Source organism: Ranitomeya variabilis, chromosome 5 (assembly GCF_051348905.1).
Source record: "Ranitomeya variabilis isolate aRanVar5 chromosome 5, aRanVar5.hap1, whole genome shotgun sequence".
Lineage (NCBI taxonomy): Eukaryota > Metazoa > Chordata > Amphibia > Anura > Dendrobatidae > Ranitomeya > Ranitomeya variabilis.
In genome coordinates, this window is record NC_135236.1 from 333,945,221 (window position 1) to 333,966,119 (window position 20,899).

General features: G+C 43.5%; 1 protein-coding gene across 4 annotated transcripts in view; it reads right to left on the reverse strand.

Annotated features, from left to right (window-relative positions):
* RELN (reelin) overlaps positions 1–20,899 on the reverse strand; it is a 1,394,857-nt gene that overhangs the window by 658,135 nt on the left and 715,823 nt on the right. For all 4 annotated transcript variants that reach the window (XM_077264737.1, XM_077264736.1, XM_077264735.1 and 1 more), the window contains exons 9-10: positions 11,858–11,954; positions 11,097–11,337 (exon numbers count right to left, since the gene is read on the reverse strand). In XM_077264737.1, the coding sequence (XP_077120852.1) occupies positions 11,097–11,337; positions 11,858–11,954 (338 nt within the window). The remainder of the gene's footprint in view (positions 1–11,096; positions 11,338–11,857; positions 11,955–20,899) is intronic.

Consider the following 20,899-nt stretch of genomic DNA (forward strand, 5'->3'; position numbering starts at 1 on the left):
GTACAAAGAAAAAAAAAGCTTTCTTTAGAAAAAAAAACCCATGGATTAAATATATCCCACTTAAATATTATTTATTGTAATATAATAATACATTTTGGTTTATTTAGATTTCCCCACAACCACAGTGCAAAACAAATATATATATATTGACCAGATTATCTCAAATATCCTCTATTTTAATAACCTCCAGGACCATTTAGATACATATTTGTGAGTTATATCAGCAGATATTTTATAATCTGTACATTTAATGGATTTTGACTTTTGGATAATGCACATTTATCCATACAGACTAGGATAAAAGGCAAATCTGTAAGATATGTTTAAATAACATCTGTCACCAAAATGCTGTCAATTTATAATTATACATAACATTTGTAATAAATAATCCTGGAAAGTATTGTTAACAGAGTGCATATATTTCATAATTAAATCTAGGTGTGGACCCTCATCAGTACAATGGTCCAATGATTGGTTAACCACCATGGTTGCACCATTCCTGAAAGCCCCCCAGCTATTAATAGTGCTTACACGGACAGGCTTCACGCAAGCCACGCTGTTTATCAGATCCCAGGGCTTGCCCTGTCCTGCAGCATTTAAATTCCTTACAGGGGCCACAGAATTAGCTGGTAATCGTTGGAGCAAGAAGAGTCATCACTAGTGTTGAGCGATACCGTCCGATACTTGAAAGTATCGGTATCGGAAAGTATCGGCCGATACCGGCAAAGTATCGGATCCAATCCGATACCGATACCCGATACCAATACAAGTCAATGGGACTCATGTATCGGACGGTATCCCTGATGGTTCCCAGGGTCTGAAGGAGAGGAAACTCTCCTTCAGGCCCTGGGAACCATATAAATGTGTAAAAGAAAGAATTAAAATAAAAAATATCGCTATACTCACCCTCCGACGCAGCCGGGACCTCAGCGAGGGAACCGGCAGCGTTGTTTGTTTAAAATTTGCGCTTTTACTTGGTTACGTGAAGTCCCGGCTTGTGATTGGTCAGGTCGGCCATGTTGCCGGGACGCGGACCAATCACAGCAAGCCGTGACGAAATTACGTCACGGCTTGCTGTGATTGGTCCGCGTCCCGGCAACATGGCCGCCATTAACCAATCACAAGCCGTGACGTCACGGGAGGCTGGACTTGCGCGTTTTTTAAAAAGCGCGCGTGTCCAGCCTCCAGTGACGTTCCGGCTTATGATTGGTCACGGCGCCATGTTGCCGGGACGCGGACCAATCACAGCAAGCCGTGACGAAATTACGTCACGGCTTGCTGTGATTGGTCCGCGTCCCGGCAACATGGCCGCCATTAACCAATCACAAGCCGTGACGTCACGGGAGGCTGGACTTGCGCGTTTTTTAAAAAGCGCGCGTGTCCAGCCTCCCGTGACGTCACGGCTTGTGATTGGTTAATGGCGGCCATGTTGCCGGGACGCGGACCAATCACAGCAAGCCGTGACGTAATTTCGTCACGGCTTGCTGTGATTGGTCCGCGTCCCGGCAACATGGCCGACCTGACCAATCACAAGCCGGGACTTCACGTAACCAAGTAAAAGCGCGAATTTTAAACAAACAACGCTGCCGGTTCCCTCGCTGAAGTCCCGGCTGCGTCGGAGAGGTGAGTATAGCGATATTTTTTATTTTAATTCTTTCTTTTACACATTTTTACACACATTTTTACATTAATGTTGTTTCGATACCGATACCCGATACCACAAAAATATCGGATCTCGGTATCGGAATTCCGATACAGCAAGTATCGGCCGATACCCGATACTTGCAGTATCGGAATGCTCAACATCACACATTATTATAATGCCAGGCACAAAGACAAAAAGCAAGTGAGTGGTCAAAATATAAGCTGAGGTCAGAAAGCAGGATAAATCATGAGACACAGCAGTAGAAAGAACTAGGGCTACGACCAGGTACCGTAAGTTGAACTTATTGACTAGCAGTGGAATTCAGAGGTTCAGGGGTTTAAATAGCAGACAGCCCCACCTAGAGCTCTGAGGAATGTGTAATCAAAACCTGACAACAATAAACCCCAGAGCTCCCTAATTTAGCAGCACCAAAAGTCCTAGAAATAATACGACCGTCCCTGTCACACATTGCCTGCAACAAAGGCACGACACTGCTCAGTGGCTGAAGCGGAAACAGAGAGGATAGGAACCAGCATAGATGTTGCAACAACGAGCATTTGTAGGAACACTCATTCCCGATTATTGACCCATCAAAAAATATATGTGATCACCTGACGAACAACCAAAACAGTCAACGCCAACTATAAACAGATGTGCTGCATGTATAATTATGCTGTATGGGGACAGAACAATTTTATGGTTTTGGACGTGCGCCCTTGTGTCCGCTGAGACCTTCAATCTTTATATAAAAGGGTGCGGTTTTGACTTTCTTTTGTTTTGACTCAGAACAATTTTATTAACTTTATTATCGCACTTTTCCTATTAGTTTTTGCCATTCTCTGTAAACAGACCAGTAAACAACTGCTGATTGTCTTGTATACAGTGGATTGATGCTAGTTAATGGCCTATATAAACCTATCAATAAGGACAATAAGGCTGGAACAACACACAGATTTTTATGCCGTTTTAGTGTTGATAAACTCTTTGACGTACAGTGAAATCTTATTTAGACAACTAACTAGAAAATATATAAAAAAGAGAATTTTGGTAAAAGTGTATTGAATGTACCATATATCCACAATACAGAAAATGATGAAACTCCTGAAAACCATGTTATCATAGCAGACAGTACTGAATTATGACATTCCCTATTCTAGGAAGCATTGCACTGCGAATGTTTTACCTTGACTGTGTGTTTTCTGTAAATTGTGGGTACTGGGGCTAGCCAAAGCTCATGAATATCGAGGACTACATAGCAGAAGCTTTGTTAAAGAACTAGAACAGCCATAGCAGACAAAACTATTTTTTAACAAAACCACAGAAAGAAGCCCTGTACAACCACAATTTATCTGTCCCTACTTTATGCTGCTCTTAGCCCGGTTCACTATGTATTGATTTAGGCCTTCGCCGGAATTTTTTGGAGAGTCTGAAAACTATACATTTTTGGAAAGGTTATAGTATAAGCAATACGAAAAACAATGTTTCCATTTGCCCCGAGTCCCACGTGACCGCCATATTGGATTTTACAAAATGGCTGACGCAAAACCAATTTTCGTTAATATCTCAGCTTATAAATAACATAAAAATAAAATTTGACAGCTAAACATACATTTTAGGGCTAAGAAATGCAATATTACTAGTTGCAGATGTGTTTTAGATATTTACTACAGCAGTTTTTTTATAATTAATTAGTATTGACATAATAATACATAATGACAGGAATCACATGTTTTTTTTTTCTTTTATTACAGGAGTTGAACATGACAGACAAACCACAAGCTACTGAAGTCACTTGTAAAGGTGAGGCACCTATCAACTGGAAGCTATGTATGCTCTGTCAGTCTTCCAATGGCAATGAGAAGTTGGTGCAAAATCCTCGGATACAGTCTTACCAGCGCGTTTTGGACATAGTAGCAGAGAGGGCAAGTTTACAAGATGGCAACTATGTTGATATCCATCGACGGATTAGCAACAGGAAAGACACAATCGCTACACATCAGGCAGTCTACCATCGAAGTTGTTACACAAATGCAATTAACAACGACCAAATACAACGAGCCCGGGACCGTTATGCACATGCATTAGCTACTGGTAGCCACATTACCAAGAAACGAGGATTAAAAAGAGGACGTGCTGAAATGGACGAATCAGGTTCATTAACATCTGACTCTTCATCACCATTCACGAGGTCACATACATGGCCACTGGATAAGGAAAAATGTTTCTTTTGTCAGAACGATGAGAATGAGAAGCTTTATAATGTGAGGACAGTCAACGCAGGGAAATCGTTGAAACAAGCTATTGAAACATCAGATAATTTAACACTGAAAACAAGACTGAACACATGCATTGCACCAGGGGATGCACATTCTATTGACGTCCGGTACCACAAAAGCTGTTGGACAAAGCATGTTTTTCATGGACAACGAGAACGTAGTACCAACAGAACAGACCACAAAGAACCCTTATTACAACGTGCAAGTCTGCTAGAGTTGCTAAACCTAGTGGATATTCAAACACAGAACCAATCATATCTATCTATACAAGATATCGAAACCACTTATTTGAATATGCTTGGTATAGAAGGCGTGGAAAATCACAAACCTACATTCACTAGAAAGTGGCTCAAAGAAATTATAATGAATGCCTTGCCACATCTGAAATCCTGTCTTTCAAAAAACAGAAGGGAATCAGCAGTTCTTTATTCACCAGAAGCCTGTGAGGAAATCATGGTTAATTCTGCAATGGAATGTCGTAGTGATGATGCAGACAACATGCAGACAATCTACAAAGCAGCACAGTTAATTAGGAAAAGCATTGCTAATTTTACAACGGAAGTCAATGATAAAAACACCATAACGGTCACTAGTGACATACACGACGTTCCAGCAGAATTATATTCCGCTATCCAGAAGATAGGATGGACACAAGATCAGATGCTCCAAGTCGCAAGATAGCCCTGGTAGATGGAATGGTTCTTCTGCAAAAGATGGCCAAGAAACCGGCAACACTAGTGACAGTCAAAGATCTCAGTTACTGCTTCAATGACAGGCTTATGTCTCTCACAGAAAATTACGATGAAATAATCCTTGTGTTTGATACGTATAGGGAAAATTCTCTCAAGGATGCTACCAGGGATAAAAGAAGAAAAGGAAAGGCACCAATTCAGTACCAGGTCAGAGATGAAACAAACATTAATCATATTCCAATGAACAGGTTCCTTTCACATGACAAGACAAAGGCTGACCTGACCAACTATCTTGCTGCAAAGACTCTAGAGTTCAACAGTTCATCACAAAAACTGGTCATCACTTGTTCTTCAGGGTGTACCAGGAGCAACAAAAACTTAGTTTTCGACGACAAAAATCACGAAGAAGCAGACACACTGTTGATCTACCAAGCTGTCTTGGCAACACAACGAAACCCACCGGATGCAAGGATGGTTTTCTTCTCCCCTGATACCGATGTACTGGTGTTGGTCATAGCTAACTATGACCTCATGCTGAAGAATACATCGATTTCAATGGTCTCTGGGATGATCGAGATAGAGCCAATAAGGCGAGTCATAGGGGCAGACAGAGCAAAGGCTTTGACAGCCTTCCATGCATTCACTGGTGCTGACACAACTGGAAGGTTCTCTCGAATTGGCAAAGCAATCTGGCTGCAAGCTTACATGAACGCAACACCAGATGTAATCAGTTCTCTGCAGATGCTTTCGACTGAAAAAGAAGTGAGCGAAACTATGTTGTCAACTCTTGCTACCTTCGTATGTTTTGCTTACTCTCCAAAAGGCATTTTTATTAAGAATATTCCCGAACTGCGATGGCATCTATTTTGCAAGCATATGGCAGAAAGTGACAGGTTACCTCCTACACTCGGAGCTCTAAAACAACATGTCCTCAGAGTCCATATCCAAGCCAGAGTGTGGGGACAAGCTAACATTGCTTTGCAGGATTCTCAGATGGATCCCGAGAAGAATGGCTATCACAAAGGGTTGGATGGACAGTTGAAACCAACCATGACAGATGTTCTTCCAGCTACAAAAGCAATAATCGAGATGATTAGTTGTCAATGCAAACATGACTGTTCTTCTTCAAGGTGTTCGTGCCGAAAAAATAACTTATCCTGTACCGATCTTTGTCAGTGTGACAGCGAGTGTATGAATGACGAGGACACTCAGACCAAATATGAAACTGATGATGACAGTGATGGTGGCGATATGTAAAGACACTCTGGTTGTTCAAAAGTTAAAAACATTAACTCTCTGCTTTTCGAGTTCGAAAATTTGTTCAAATATAAACCGATACAATTTGTAGTCGTATATAGAGTATTTATTTGGATACCACTGCATTTCTTAGTACTCAAAATGTATGTTTAGCTGTCAAAATTTAAGTTTTACGTTACTTACAATCTGAGATATTAACGAAAATCGATGTAAATCAGCCATTTTGTAAAATCCAAGATGGCGGCCACTTAGGACTCGGGGCAAATGGAAACATTGTTTTTCTTATTGCTTATACCATAGCCTTTCCAAAAATGTACATATTTGAAACTCTCCAGAAAATTCCGGCGAAATTACATAGTGAACCGGACTATCTTAGAAAGGGTAGGACAAACCTGTTTACAGATTAGCTTTGAGGCTAAGTTCACACGTTGCAGATTTGCCGCGGAAATTTCCGCGGCAATTCTGCGCCTCCTGCCGCGGGTATATCGCATGCAGAATTAGCATGCATATACCCGCAGAAAACTAGTGTTTTGCAAGCATAATTAGCTTGCAGAATGCTAGAGTTTTCCAAGCGATCTGTAGCATCGCTTGGAAAACTGACTGACAGGTTGGTCACACTTGTCAAACATAGTGTTTGACAAGTGTGACCAACTTTTTACTATAGATGCAGCCTATGCAGCATCAATAGTAAAAGATCGAATGTTTAAAAATGATTAAAAAAAATAAAAAACATGGTTATACTCACCTGCAGACCTCAGCGGCGTCCGTTCCTATAGCTGGAGTGCAGTGAAGGGCCTGCGATGACGTCACTGTCTTGTGATTGGTCGCATGAGTCACATGAGCGGTCACGCGACCAATCACAAGACAGTGACGTCATCACAGGTCCTGAACCACATCATCTATAGGAACGGAAGAGAGATCATGCACCAGAGAGGCGGGAACACTTCGGGGGCCATCAGAGGGTGAGTATAGGACTATTTTTTATTTTAATTCTTATTTTTTACCAATTATATGGTGCCCAGTCCGTGGAGGAGAGTCTCCTCTCCTCCACCCTGGGTACCATCCGCACATGATCTGCTTGCTTCCCGCATGGTGTGCACAGCCCCGTGCGGGAAGTAAGCAGATCAATGCACTCCTATGGGTGCAGAATCGCCGCGATTCCGCAATTTTAATGAACATGCTGCGTTTTTTTCTGGAATGCGATTCCGCTCAGGAAAAAATGCAGCATGTGCACAAAAAATGCAGAATGCATTCTATTACATAGGATGCTTAATGTAAGCGTTTTTTTCGCGGTTTTATAGCGTTTTTATAAAAAAACGCGAAAAACCGCGAAAAAAACGTGAAAAATATGCTACGTGTGCACACAGCCTTAGGGTTTTGTTAATATCTGATAATTACAGTTAGGTCCAGAAATATTTGCAGAGTGACTGAATCTTCATGATTTGGGCTCTGCATGCCACTATTTTTAATATGAAATGAAACAACTGAGATGCAATTGAAGTGTAGACTTTCAGGTTTAATTAAAGAGGTTGAACAAAAATATCCCTTGAAATGCTAAGCAACTTTAACTATTTTTCTACAAAGCCTCCTCATTTCATGAGCACAAAAGTAATTAGACAATTAACTTAACCATAAATAAATATAAATGATAAATGCCACTGTCAGAGTTGCACCCACAATTGCTAGAGGTAAGATGCTAGATGACGCACAGCCATCACCTGCTGAGCCAGCTCTATGCACCAGCTTCCGACTTGTGCAGTACGTGTATGGAGCATATCATGAAGGGTTTAAGCATGTGAAATGCATGCTCAATTGGGTTGAGATCTGGTGATGGATTCAGCCATTGCAGAATTTAGCTTTAAAACATTCCTGGGTTGCTTTTGCAGTCTGTTTTGGGCCACTGTCCATCTGTGCTGTAAAGCACCTTCAAATCAATCTTGCTGCATTTGGTAGAATCTGAGCATAAAGTATACCCCTGTACACTTCAAAATTCATCCAGCTGCTTCTGTCTTCAGTCACATCATCAATAAACTCTAGTGAGCCCTTCCCATTTGACGCCATGCATGCCCATGTAAGGGGAGGAAACTAGCCAGGCTTCCCTCATCCATAACGGGTCCGGAACTGTCGAGTCTGTCACCTAAGTTACAGGGGGGAGAGCTTGGCATATCAGAATATTCACTGTGCTCGAGAGAAGGGGGCGTGGCTAAGGAGCCAGTTAATGTGCGCGCAGAATTTCAAATATTTCAGGCGGGAACGCCGAGTGCGCATGAGTCCTGCCAGGAAAGATCAGCTGTGAGACGACGGGGAGGAGCGGAGAGGAGTCGCAGAAGAGAGGATGCGAGGACAGGAGCCGACCGACGGGGTCCCGCTGACACACCGCTAACACCGCTGTCCCCGCTTACATCACGGTCCATTATGAGACTGCTGAATCAGTCGACGACATTGACAAAACTGCCCCGGCCGGCAGTACTGACTGTGAGAGGCAAGGTCTGTGTACAAGATACAGGCGCAGATCGGTACGGCGCAGCGGACCAAGCTGGCGATTATAAACTGTGTCGGGACAGTGTCACAGGCCCCGGTAGTGTAAGGACTCTTACCTCTGACGGAAGAGACAATTCCCCCTTCCTCCGTTGGGACCAGTGACCGTGCTAGAACATCAGACTATCACCGCCATCATCAGGATTGAGAGAGGACACCGCCATTGCCAGGACAATGACAGGACACCGCCATTGCCAGCACTGCCAGAGGACACCGACATCGTCAGGACCACAGGAAGACACCATCAATGCCAGGAAAGTTACCCATTTTCCACAGAACTGTGATAGATCCCCTTTGCGATGTAATTTAAACGGTCCCAGTCACAAACAGGAGCATATCCGTGGCTGGTGCCCAAAGTGTTAAGTGTATAGTTTGCATAATTCTCCCCTGTTCGTTAAAACCCCCTATAAGTATTCTCTGTATTGGGGATAACTTTGTCCCCTTGTTTACATATCTCCCTGTGAGGAGTAACTGCCTGTCAATTAAACCCCCTTGTTAACCCTTGGTCTGCCTTTTGTCCTTACTGCATCCCGCAACCTGCTTATACCCATACCATTATACTGTCTCTACCATGTTTTACAGGGGATGTTGTGTGCTTTGGATTATGAGGTGTTTTCTATACTTTCTTCTTTCCATCATTCTGGTACAGGTTGATTTTAGTTTCATCTATCCAAAGAATGCTTTTCCAGAACTGAGCTTGCTTCTTTAGATTTTTTTGGCAATGTCTAATCTGTCTCTTCTATTTTGAAGGTTCATTAATGGTGTGCGCCTTGTGATGAACCCTCTGTATTTGCTATCATGAAATCTTCTATTTATGGTAGACTAACATACTGAAACGTCTACTTTCTGGAGGGTGTTTTTCACTTGGGTGTATGTTGTGAAGGGGATTTTTCTTTATCATGGAAATGATTCTGTGATCATTCATCAATATTGTCTTCTGTGGATGTTCAGGCCTTTTTGAGTTCCCAAGCTCACCAGTGAGCTTTTTTTTGCAGAATGTATCAAATGTTGATTTGGCTACTGCTACCATTTCTGCTACCTTTGTAATAGATTTGTTATTTTTTTTCAGCGTAATGATGGTCTATTTCTCTTCCATTGAGTGCTACTTTCACCGCATGTTGAGGGTTCACAGCAACAGCTACCAAATACAAATGCTTCACCTGGAAACAACTCCAGACCTTTTATTTGCTTAATTGATGATGAGCGAATAGCCCATATAGCCCATTACATAGCTTTTGAGATAACTGTCCAATTACTTTTAGCCATTTAAAAAGAGGCTGCTACATATTAAAGTGCTGTAATTCTTAACACCTTAATCTAATTAGGATGTGAATACTCTGAAATTAAAGCTGAGAGTCTGCCCTTGATGCCCATATTGATTACAGTATATAACTGTATCTTGTATCTTGTATCTTGAATATGTATCCCCCCCACCTGATCTATCTATTATGGTAAACGGCATCACGTTCTCTCTGCCTTGTCCTTCAAACCGCACGTTCAAACTCTTGCCACCTCCTGTCGCCTCCAACTCAAAAATATTGCCAGAATCCGTCCCTTCCTCACCCCACAATCTACTAAGACTCTTGTGCATGCCCTCATCATCTCCCGCCTCGACTACTGCAACACCCTCCTCTGTGGCCTCCCCACTAACTCTCTTGCACCACTCCAGTCTGTCCTCAACTCTGCTGCCCGGCTAATCCACCTCTCTCCTCGCTACTCCCCTGCTTCTCCCCTTTGCAAATCCCTCCACTGGCTCCCAATTCCCCAACAAATCCAGTTCAAACTACTAACACTGATCTACAAAGCCATCCACAACCTGTCCCCTCCCTATATCTCTGAACTAATCTCCCAATACCTTCCATCACGTAACCTCCGATCCTCCCAAGACCACCTACTCTCCACCACACTTATTCGGTCCTCACACAACCGCCTCCAAGATTTCTCCCGAATATCCCCCATCCTCTGGAATTCCATGCCTCAACACATCCGACTATCCACCACCCTCGGATCCTTCAGGCGGAACCTGAAAACCCATCTCTTCAAGAAAGCCTACAGCCTGCAATAACCATTCTGCCGCCTTGCCATCGCTAGAGCAGCCGCCTCTCCATCGCCAGAGCTGCTGCACCTCTGACCTTCTGTCTCTTCCCCACTATCCCATAGAATGTAAGTCCGCAAGGACAGGGTCCTCTCCCCTTTGTACCAGTCTGTCACTGTAAACTTGTTTACTGTAAATGATATTTATAACCCTGTATGTAACCCCTTTCTCATGTACAGCACCATGGAATTAATGGTGCTATATAAATAAATAATAATAATAATAATAATAATATGTTTTGGTAAACAGCTAAAAAGTCAAAACTTGTGTCACTATCCAAATATTTCTGGACCTCACTGTATACTAACTCGTTTTTATGTTAAAATGTCCTAATAATTTTTGCATTTGATCATGCATCAGGGACAGACATACCATTTGTTCAACCTGTGTAGCCTCAAAGGGGCCCAAGAGGTAAGGGAGCCCATTTTTTTTTCCCAAAGCAAAAAGAATTGCAAAGGGTCCAAGTACTATTCTAGCACAGGGGCTTTATTCTGTGTCCACTCCTGTCACACATTATACATTGTTATGCTCAGACGTTATCTATGTGCGTTTTAATTCCTGTTCAGACAGTACTTTACATAAATGCAACAAACCTTGACAGTAGCTCCTGGGAAAAAAAGCCAATTTCCAGTGTCCATTGGATCAAGGTTATCTTCTAATATAACCTGCTTATGTGCAGAATTGATAATAAGTATGTTGTCCAGGGCCCAGCATGCTTCATACACATCTCCTGCCTGTGTGGGCTCTTGTGCCCACCGGAACCAAACATTTTCACCTTTGGCTTCATAAGGAAGATAGATAATGTGGATGATTGCACTGACATTTGAAGGAGCGCTGGAAGAAGACAATAAATGCATTATATATACATCCATATATATTACATTGGAATAGTTTTTGCCAGTTGTGTCTAGATTACAATTAAACAGTTCTCAGCCAGTGATAAGTAAGGTATAATTGTAACATTGTAAGACCATCTGAGAATATACAGAACTCAAACTGCAGAAGTGGATGGCTAAGCAATGCTTGCATTTTCTTCTAAGAAGCTGTAGAGGTTGGAAATCATAGAGCTAGCTCAACTGATCAACGACTTTATACCTATCAGGTTCCTACAACATAACAAACTACTTGGATTCTATGGCATGATTCTCTGTAGTGCAAAAAAACCTGCAGCAGTTCTATAATGGATAAATTCTATAATGTGGTAGTATTGTTTGAATGGTTTATTTTTTAAATACTTCAATATTTGTATACAGAGACTGTAGAACAATAATGGATTTGTGATTTTAAACTGAATATCAGGCTAACATAGTATGATAATAGTATCTCTGATTGATAGGTATTCATAGGAACACACCTGATTTTCTCTAGTAACATCCAGTTGGTAGCATTATTCTTGGCATAGGAAACAATAATGCCAGGATCAGAATAGCTGAATCGGCATAAGCCTGACCCTGTGAGATGAAACCATATTAAAAAATGTTATACTGTGACAAAGGGCATTAATTACTACCTTAATAACTGCAAATGGCAAGTGACCCCAACTCAAAATGCTTATTTTTTATATGTTAAATTACAAAATCAATAATGAAATGACACGAGAGCTGTTGCTGAAAGTAGCGAACAGATTTATCCATGCTTAAGATGCCAGGGTTGATATAAAAGTGATAAATCACAGCTGAGCTGTGTAACATATTTTAGATTTCCCTGGGGAGTATTGTGAATGATAAGCGTTCTGTAAGGATGTATCTGTTACTGACATGTGACCTAAATATTACTGACAGTAAAATCAATACATTGTACTTCTTCATATTACTATGAAATATACCTACATCATTTAAAACAGATTTAATAATTATATGGCAATATGTAAATACTTTTAAAAGGTTAAATGCAGAGAAACAACAAATGTTTTCTGTATGTAAAATATTAAGTTACACAGATTACGTTATACAGTTGCTTAATAAGAAAGTAATTTGCATTCACTGATCTCAGTATAATTTAAATATAATGCCATTTTTTTTTAAATATCTTCACTTTAAGTTTCACTAGATGGTGCCTTACCGAAATATTAGTCATAGATCACATTGGTATAGGGCAGATATTTGCATAATTATGTTCAGAGTTTAGCAGGCCTACTGAATTTCTCAAGGTCAGAAAAGCACTGTTATAAACAAGCAGTAGTTTATCAAGACGTAAGTGATAAGATAATACTTTTCAAATGTACTTTTCTTAAGCTGAACAGAAATGCTAAATCAAGATTTTTGGTTGTATCAAAAATGCTAATTACAGTAACAAGCAATTTGATTTTATGGAGACCAAGACAGCACCACGAGAGAGAGGATCCACCTCCCAGGGCATGTCATCACAGGTCATTGCTCGCAAGGCATTACTGGGAATGGGAGCTGCCGGCAGCATCGCGAGCATCGGGAAGGCGGCAGGAAGGCTGCGGGAATGCCGGAAGGCAAGAATATCACGATTTTTTATTTTTTTATTATTTTTAACCTGGGTTGTGTTGTGTATGCGTTTTCGCAGCGGAAAAACGCGGCGAAGATGCATACACAACGTGTGCACATAGCCTCGACAGATCCATCAAAAAAACGGACCCAGTGCACCCGTTTTTTACAATCTGCACAGGATCCGTCTTTTCAACATTTTGAAGGATTGTGACTGATTATAAAAAACGGAAGTGTGAAAGAGGCCTTAAACAACAGAATATAACTCTAAGTAAATCAAACTTCTGTGAAATCAAACTGTCCACTTAGGAAGCAACACTGTTTGACAATCAATTTCACATGCTATTGTGCAAATGGAATAGACAACAGATGGAAATTATTGGCAATTATCAAGACACACTCAAAGGAGTGTGGGGACCACAGACCACATCTCATTACCAATGCTTTCTGGCTGATGTTTTGGTTACTTTTGAATGTTGGTTGTGCTTTCACACTCGTGGTAGCATGATAGCGTGGTAGATGTTTCATAATATGACCCCTAGGAACTTCTAAGGTTGAAGAGGGATCAGACAAGATTTCTGATAATATATAATGCAGCCTAAACAAGAAAGAATGTTCATCACTTGATTCACATACATTCAGCATTTCTCTTGCTGGAGAAACAATCAGGAAGTTGTGAGGAAAAAGAATGTTTTTTTTTCTCTGACATGGGCTGCAACTTCTGACAATCTTGTAGAAAATATGTAATATCCCAGAAGATAAGGTATTTACATTTTTAATTTCTTCTAATACAGCTGTTTGTTTACATTTTTCAGATTTCAGTTATTCTCTATTCGGCTTTATTATCATGAACAAGGAGTAGTAAAAACTGCCTATACATGATATGGGACAAGGCACCAAAACAGCTTCATATTTATTATTATTAATGCCAAGGTGATGATTTTATATATCATGTCCAATCTCAAATTGATCCACACCATGTAATATGATTTCTGAAAATTGGATTGTCAGTGTTACTTTTTCGCTAGTTAGAATTATGTTGTATTATTTTTATAAGTCCATTTACATTATGATTACAGAAGTGTGGGAAATGAAGACAGATGGATTTATGTACATCTTTTGCCTATGTCCCTGAGTGCAAACAAAGGACTTTACCATGAGAATTCACTAAGCATTGGACTTTTTTCCCTCCCTTATATAAGTTTATGCATGTTTCGTGTATGTCCTTCATTTCATCATTTTTGTAACTATTAGGCAATGTACATGCGCATAATAATTAATACTTTCACCTGACTTGAACCCCATAGAAAATCTTTGGGTTTGCTTGCTGCCTACTTCAAAGCCCACCAAAGAATATTAATAAACTGGATGGAGGCCATTGCCCATGAGGCATGGTCTAAGATTAATCATGAGATACCATTAGGTAGTCAACTGATTGGCTCTTAATTTATTCTGCAGCAGGAAAATTACCCCAATCATACAGCCAATGTTATTAAGAACTATCCTCAGCGTAAAGAAGAGCAATGAGTCCTAGGAGTCATTATATGGCCCTCACAGGTCATCTAGTCTCTACAGAATTACATGGAGAGAAAGAAGGAGTTGTGCAGGACTACATCCAAAGAACATATGTATTTAGTTCTCCAAGATGCTTGGACCAACCTCACTGCCAAATTCCTTCAAAAACTGTGTACCTAGAAAAGTTGATTATTTGATGTTATTTTGAAGGCAAATAATGGTCACACCAGACATTGATTTGATATAAATTTCTCATTACTTCATTCACGTTGTATTTTAATAAGTCATAAAAATAAATCATTAATAATTGCTCATGCTACTGTTTACAATCTGCCCCCCCGAAGAAGCACAATTGCAAAATGCGCTTTGGGGTCCCTCTTCCACGTCTACCCACAGGTTGTTTTCCTTAGGGTGTGTTTCCACGGTCAGGAAACGCAGCGTCCAGATGTTACAGCATAGTGGAGGGGATTTTATGAAATCCCGTCTCCACTATGCGTTAAAAGACGCCTGCGGCAGACCCGCGTAAACGGACATGTGGCGCGTCTTTCCAGAACGCAGCATGTCTCTTTACAATGCGGCGACCCTTTGTTGCAGCACAGTAAATTTACCACAGACTATCATTAGATGCGGTAAAACCGTATCTAATGATTATTCACATGCGTAGTAACTGCGTAAACACAGCTTACTACGCATGTCTCCTAATTTAAATAAGGCCTTACCTGTCCCACCGCCGGAAGTCTGCGTCCACTGCAGTTCTTGCAATAACTTAGCTTACCACGAGAACTGCCGTGCACGTGACCAGGGGTTATCTCCGGTCACTAGGCTGGTTCTCACAATCAGCTGATCAGCTGATTGTGAGAACACTGCAGTGTAGGTGATCGCTGGAGAGTTATCTCCGGCGGTCATCTACAAGCTCTTCTATGTCTGGATGTCAGGCACCCAGATGTAGCAGAGCGGGACTCGTCGTGGAACACTCGCTATTAAATGAACTTCGTCAGACACAGGGAGAATACTGTTGGTTTATTATTTTTTATTTTTTTCCATGAGAATGAGGGCGTCGCAGAAATGAACGTACAATAAAGATGTCAAAACTGTGTGGTGTTTTATTTCATTAAAATACTTTATTCTGCATGTGTGAGTTTTATTAACCCTTTACTAACTATAGGATTAGTAATGGTAGGTATCTTATTGACGCCTCTCCATTACTAAGCCGGCTTAATGTCACTTTACAAAGGTGACATTAACCCCTTATTACCCCATATGCCACCGCTACAGGGCAGTGGGAAGAGAGAGGCTAAGCACCGGAATTGGCGCATCTTACAGATGCGCCACTTCTGGGGAGGATGGGAGCTGGTACTTGTAGCCAGGGGAGCCAATATCCATGGTCCCTTCCTAGGCTATGAATATCAGCCCGCAGCTGTCTGCGTAGCCTTTCTGGCTATAAATTATAGGTGGACCCTACGTCATTTTTCATTTTTTTGGGAGGGTCCCCCTATTTTAATAGCCATTAAAGGCTAAATATACAGCTGCGGACTGATATTCATAGCCTGGGAAGCTCCATGGGTGTTAACACCTTCCCACGCTACAACCATCGGTCCCCCAGTCGCTGGCTTTCCCTCTCTGGTGCAGAAAATTGCGCGGGAGCCCACGCCATTTTTTTTTTCATTTTTTTTAAAATTAAACATATTGCATTTAAGGCCGGGGTCACAATTGCAAGAAACTCGCACGAGTCTCTAGCCTCAATAAGCGGCACTGCCGCTGGCACTCACGACCAGAGCGTTCAGCTGCATAGAAATAGATGCAGCCGCACACTCCAGTCCCGAGTGCTGGCGGCAGTACCAGGTATTAAGATGCGAGACTCGTCCGAGTTTCTCTCATGTGTGATTCCGGCCTAACTCTTTATTACCATTTTATTATGTTTATTACTAAACATCAGGTGTGGTATTATATATATATATATATTGTAGGGATTTCACTCACTCAGGTGCGATGGCTGACACTCAGGAGGCACGTTCTTGGAAAAGTTCACAGGGTTTATTACCTCATAAACCACATGGCAAAATAACAGCAAACAAATAGCCTTTAGTTCAGGAAAAGAAAAACAAAATGTCCAGTCATTCAGGCTCAGACCTTATGCCTTAACACACTCTGGAGGTTAGCACCTCCACACATCTCCTGTGTTAAGCATTTGCCTGTCTTATATAGAGCTAACCACACCCAGTAACCCATCACATGATTAGCCATGTGGTCTGACATCACCACAGGTCCTGGAACACACATATATACATGGTTATATACAACAAAGAAATACTCCGGACTACATTACAGCAACAAGGCACTTATATGGCACATACCTCCCGCCGACTACACACCCTTTAGCCATGCTACATACCTCCCCCCTCTGCCTAAAGCCGTGGGGCTTGGCACTTTTCCCCACTAAACAAGGGATTCTTGATAGGGCATCCGCATTACCGTGCAGCTTTCCGGCCCTATGTTCCACATGGAAACTGAAGTCCTGCAGGGCTAAGAACCAACGGGTGACCCTAGCATTTCTACCCCTTGTTTCCCTCATCCATCTTAGTGGGGCATGGTCAGATATCAGTCTGAATTTACGACCCAGCAGATAGTACCGTAACGTGTCCACCGCCCACTTTATGGCCAAACACTCTTTTTCCACGACTGAGTAGTTCTTCTCAGATGAGGACAGCTTTCTACTCAGATAGAGAACAGGATGCTCCTCCCCATGTAGCTCTTGGGAAAGGACTGCTCCCACCCCAACATCTGAGGCATCTGTCTGAAGAATAAATTCTTTATTAAAGTCTGGGGCCATCAGAACGGGCTGCTTACATAGAGCCCCTTTCAACTCTTGGAAGGCTGACTCTGTCTCTTCGGACCATTTAACCATCACCGATTTTGTCCCCTTTAGCAGATCAGTCAGAGGCGCAGCCACTGTGGCGAAGTTCGGGATGAACCTCCTGTAATATCCCACGATTCCCAGAAAGGCTTTAACTTGCTTTTTGGAGAGTGGTTTCGGCCATGTTTGGATTGCCTCCACTTTCCTGATTTGGGGCTTTATTTCTCCACGACCCACTATATAGCCTAGGTATTTAGCTTCTTCCTTACCCAAGGCACACTTCTTTGGGTTTATTGTAAACCCCGCCTCTCTTAGAGCATCAAACACCGCTTGGACTTTCTCCAGATGACTCTCCCAGTCCGGGCTAAAGATGACGATATCATCTAGGTACACAGCAGCGTAGGCCTTATGGGGTGCAAGGACTCTATCCATAGCCCTCTGGAAGGTCGCCGGAGCTCCCTGTAGGCCAAACGGCATCCGGACATACTGGAAGCATCCATCAGGTGTCGAAAAGGCCGTCTTCTCCTTGGCTTCCTGTGCCATGGGGATCTGCCAATACCCCTTTGTCAAATCCAAGGTGGATATATATCTGGCGTGCCCAAGCCTTTCGATGAGCTCATCAACGCGGGGCATGGGGTAAGCATCAAACTTGGAGACCTCATTCAACTTCCGATAGTCGTTGCAAAACCTCCACTCTCCATCAGGTTTTGGGACCAGGACAATTGGGCTCGACCAACCGCTCTTGGATTCCTCAATGACTCCAAGCTTCAACATACGCTCCACTTCCTTGGAGATAACTTCTCGACGAGCCTCAGGAATACGATAGGGCTTCACGTTCACCCGCACATGTGGCTCTGTTAGGACCTCGTGCTCTATGACCTTCGTGTGTCCTGGCAACTCTGAAAACAGGTCCCTGTTTTTCTGGAGTAACTCCCGGCACTGCTGTTTCTGGGCCTTCGATAGCGTCTCCGCTATAGTAACCGCTCCAACCTCACCTTCTGGGTTGCTTAACAACGATGGAGTCACTGTCGGCTCTCTATCTTGCCACGGCTTGATGAGGTTGACATGGTATACTTGGAATGGTTTCCGTCTTCCTGGTTGGTGAATTTTATAATTTACTTCACCAAGTTTCTCGACAACCTCATATGGCCCTTGCCATTTGGCCAAGAACTTGCTCTCCACCGTCGGAACTAACACAAGAACTCGGTCTCCCGGATTGAACTGCCTCACTCTTGCAGACCGGTTGTAGACTCTGGCCTGAGCTTCTTGTGCCTGGAGGAGGTGTTCTTTCACAATAGGCATCACCTTTGCAATCCTCTGCTGCATCAGGGCCACATGCTCAATGACGCTTCTGTGGGGCGTGACTTTGGCTTCCCAGGTTTCCTTGGCTATATCCAGGAGTCCTCATGGATGTCGGCCATATAGAAGCTCAAACGGTGAGAATCCTGTGGAGGCCTGTGGAACTTCATGAATGGAAAACATCAGGTAGGGTAAGAGACAATCCCAGTCTCTACCATCTTTCTCTATAGCTTTTCTCAGCATGCTCTTCAGTGTCTTGTTAAATCTCTCAACAAGACCATCTGACTGGGGATGATACACCGAGGTCCTCAACTGGGAGATTTTCAGGGCTTTGCACAACTCCCTCATCACTTTGCCCATGAAAGGTGTCCCCTGGTCAGTCAGGATCTCCTTCGGCAGACCTGTCCGGGAAAAGACATGGACCAACTCGCGGGCTATACTCTTTGAGGAAGAATTTCTCAGAGGAATTGCCTCAGGATAGCGTGTGGCATAGTCCAGGATGACTAATATATACTGATGGCCCCGGGCTGATTTAACTAAGGGACCGACCAAGTCCATGGCAATTCTCTCGAACGGCACCTCAATAATGGGCAGGGGCACAATGGGGTTCCGGAAATGAGGAGTGGGAGCAGTTAGCTGACATGTAGGGCAGGACCTGCAGTAGTTCACTATTTCCCGGTGACACCCAGGCCAATAGAACCTCTGCACAACCCGTTCCTGCGTTTTTTCCACCCCTAGGTGTCCACCCAAGATGTGTGAATGGGCCATGTCCAACACCTTCCGTCTATATGGACCCAGCACTTCCAACTGCTCTACCAACTCCTCCCTTATTTTCGTGACCCGGTACAACAACTCCCCACTCATCAGAAAATGGGGAAATCTTGTGTCTGCCCCCGGCTCCTGTACCACCCCGTCAATAACTGTGACATTATTAAAGGCTTCCCTCAGTGTGGGGTCCCTATGTTGGGCAGTCCCAAAATTTTCACCGGTTACCTCTAACTCCAGAATGTCAGATGCAGGAGACATCCTCATCCCCAACCAGAACACAAAAAGGAAACCTGTCTGACTCCGGGTGTGGGGACACCCTTCCAGGGTTCATTGGTTCCCTACTCTTGCTAGGGAGCTCAGAACCTTTTCCCCACAAATCCCAAAACAAACAGAAATCCCGGCCAATAATTATAGGGTGCAACAAGTCCTGCACGACGCCGACTATGTGGGACTCAGTGCCACATGCCGTTTCAATGTCCACCCTGGCCAAAGGGTAGTCCTTTGCATCACCATGTATGCACCGCACTCCAACCTTCTTCCCCGGGAGCAGGTGGAGAGGAAAAGTGGCCCTCACCAGGGTCACTAAGCTCCCTGAGTCTAACAGTGACGTTACTGCTCGACCGTTCACCTTTACGGGACACGCTTGAGGTCCCTCGTTGGGCGGAGAGTTCACACTGCAGGCTGGATACGCATAGTATGAACAACGGCATCCCATGCTGCAGTCCATCTGCTCAGTGGTCTGGGAACAACGGGCAGCTATATGTCCTGGCCCGTGGCACCTCCAACAAATAATATCACCCGTAGGGACCTTGGGCACGACCTCCCCCGCCCTTTGTGACCTTGGACGCGCCAGCCCTTTTTGGGACTCAGCTCCCTTCTGGGACCCCCAGTACGGCATGGGTTGCCTCCCGGAGGAGCCTTCCAACCCTTGGTATTTCTCAACCAGTCCGATCAGCTCGTCGGCATTCTGGGGATCACCCTGGGCAACCCAAGTCTGTATGGACCTCGGGAGGGAATGCACAAACCGATCCATCATCACCCGTTCCACCATCTGTGCAGGTGTACACGACTCTGGCTGCAGCCATTTCTGGACCAGGTGCAACAGATCAAACATTTGAGAGCGAGGCGGTTTGTCTCGGTGATAGGCCCAGCTGTGAACTCGCTGTGCCCTGACAGTCAGTGTCACCCCCAAACGTGCGAGAATCTCGACTTTCAATTTGTGATACTCTTTGGCATCCTGCAAGGTTAAATCATAGTACGCCTTCTGGGGTTCTCCCGTCAGGTATGGCACCAGTACCTCTGCCCACTGCTCTGGCGGGAGTTTTTCCCTCTCAGCGACCCTCTCAAACACCGTCAGGAAGGCCTCAACATCATCCCCGGGGGTCATTTTCTGCAATGCCCGTCTTACCGTCTTCCGGACGTGGGTGTCATCAGCCAAACCTGGGGTTGGGGCACTCGTCTTGCCCTGGATGGCGGTTGCCAGAAGCTGCATCTGCTGCCGTTGCTC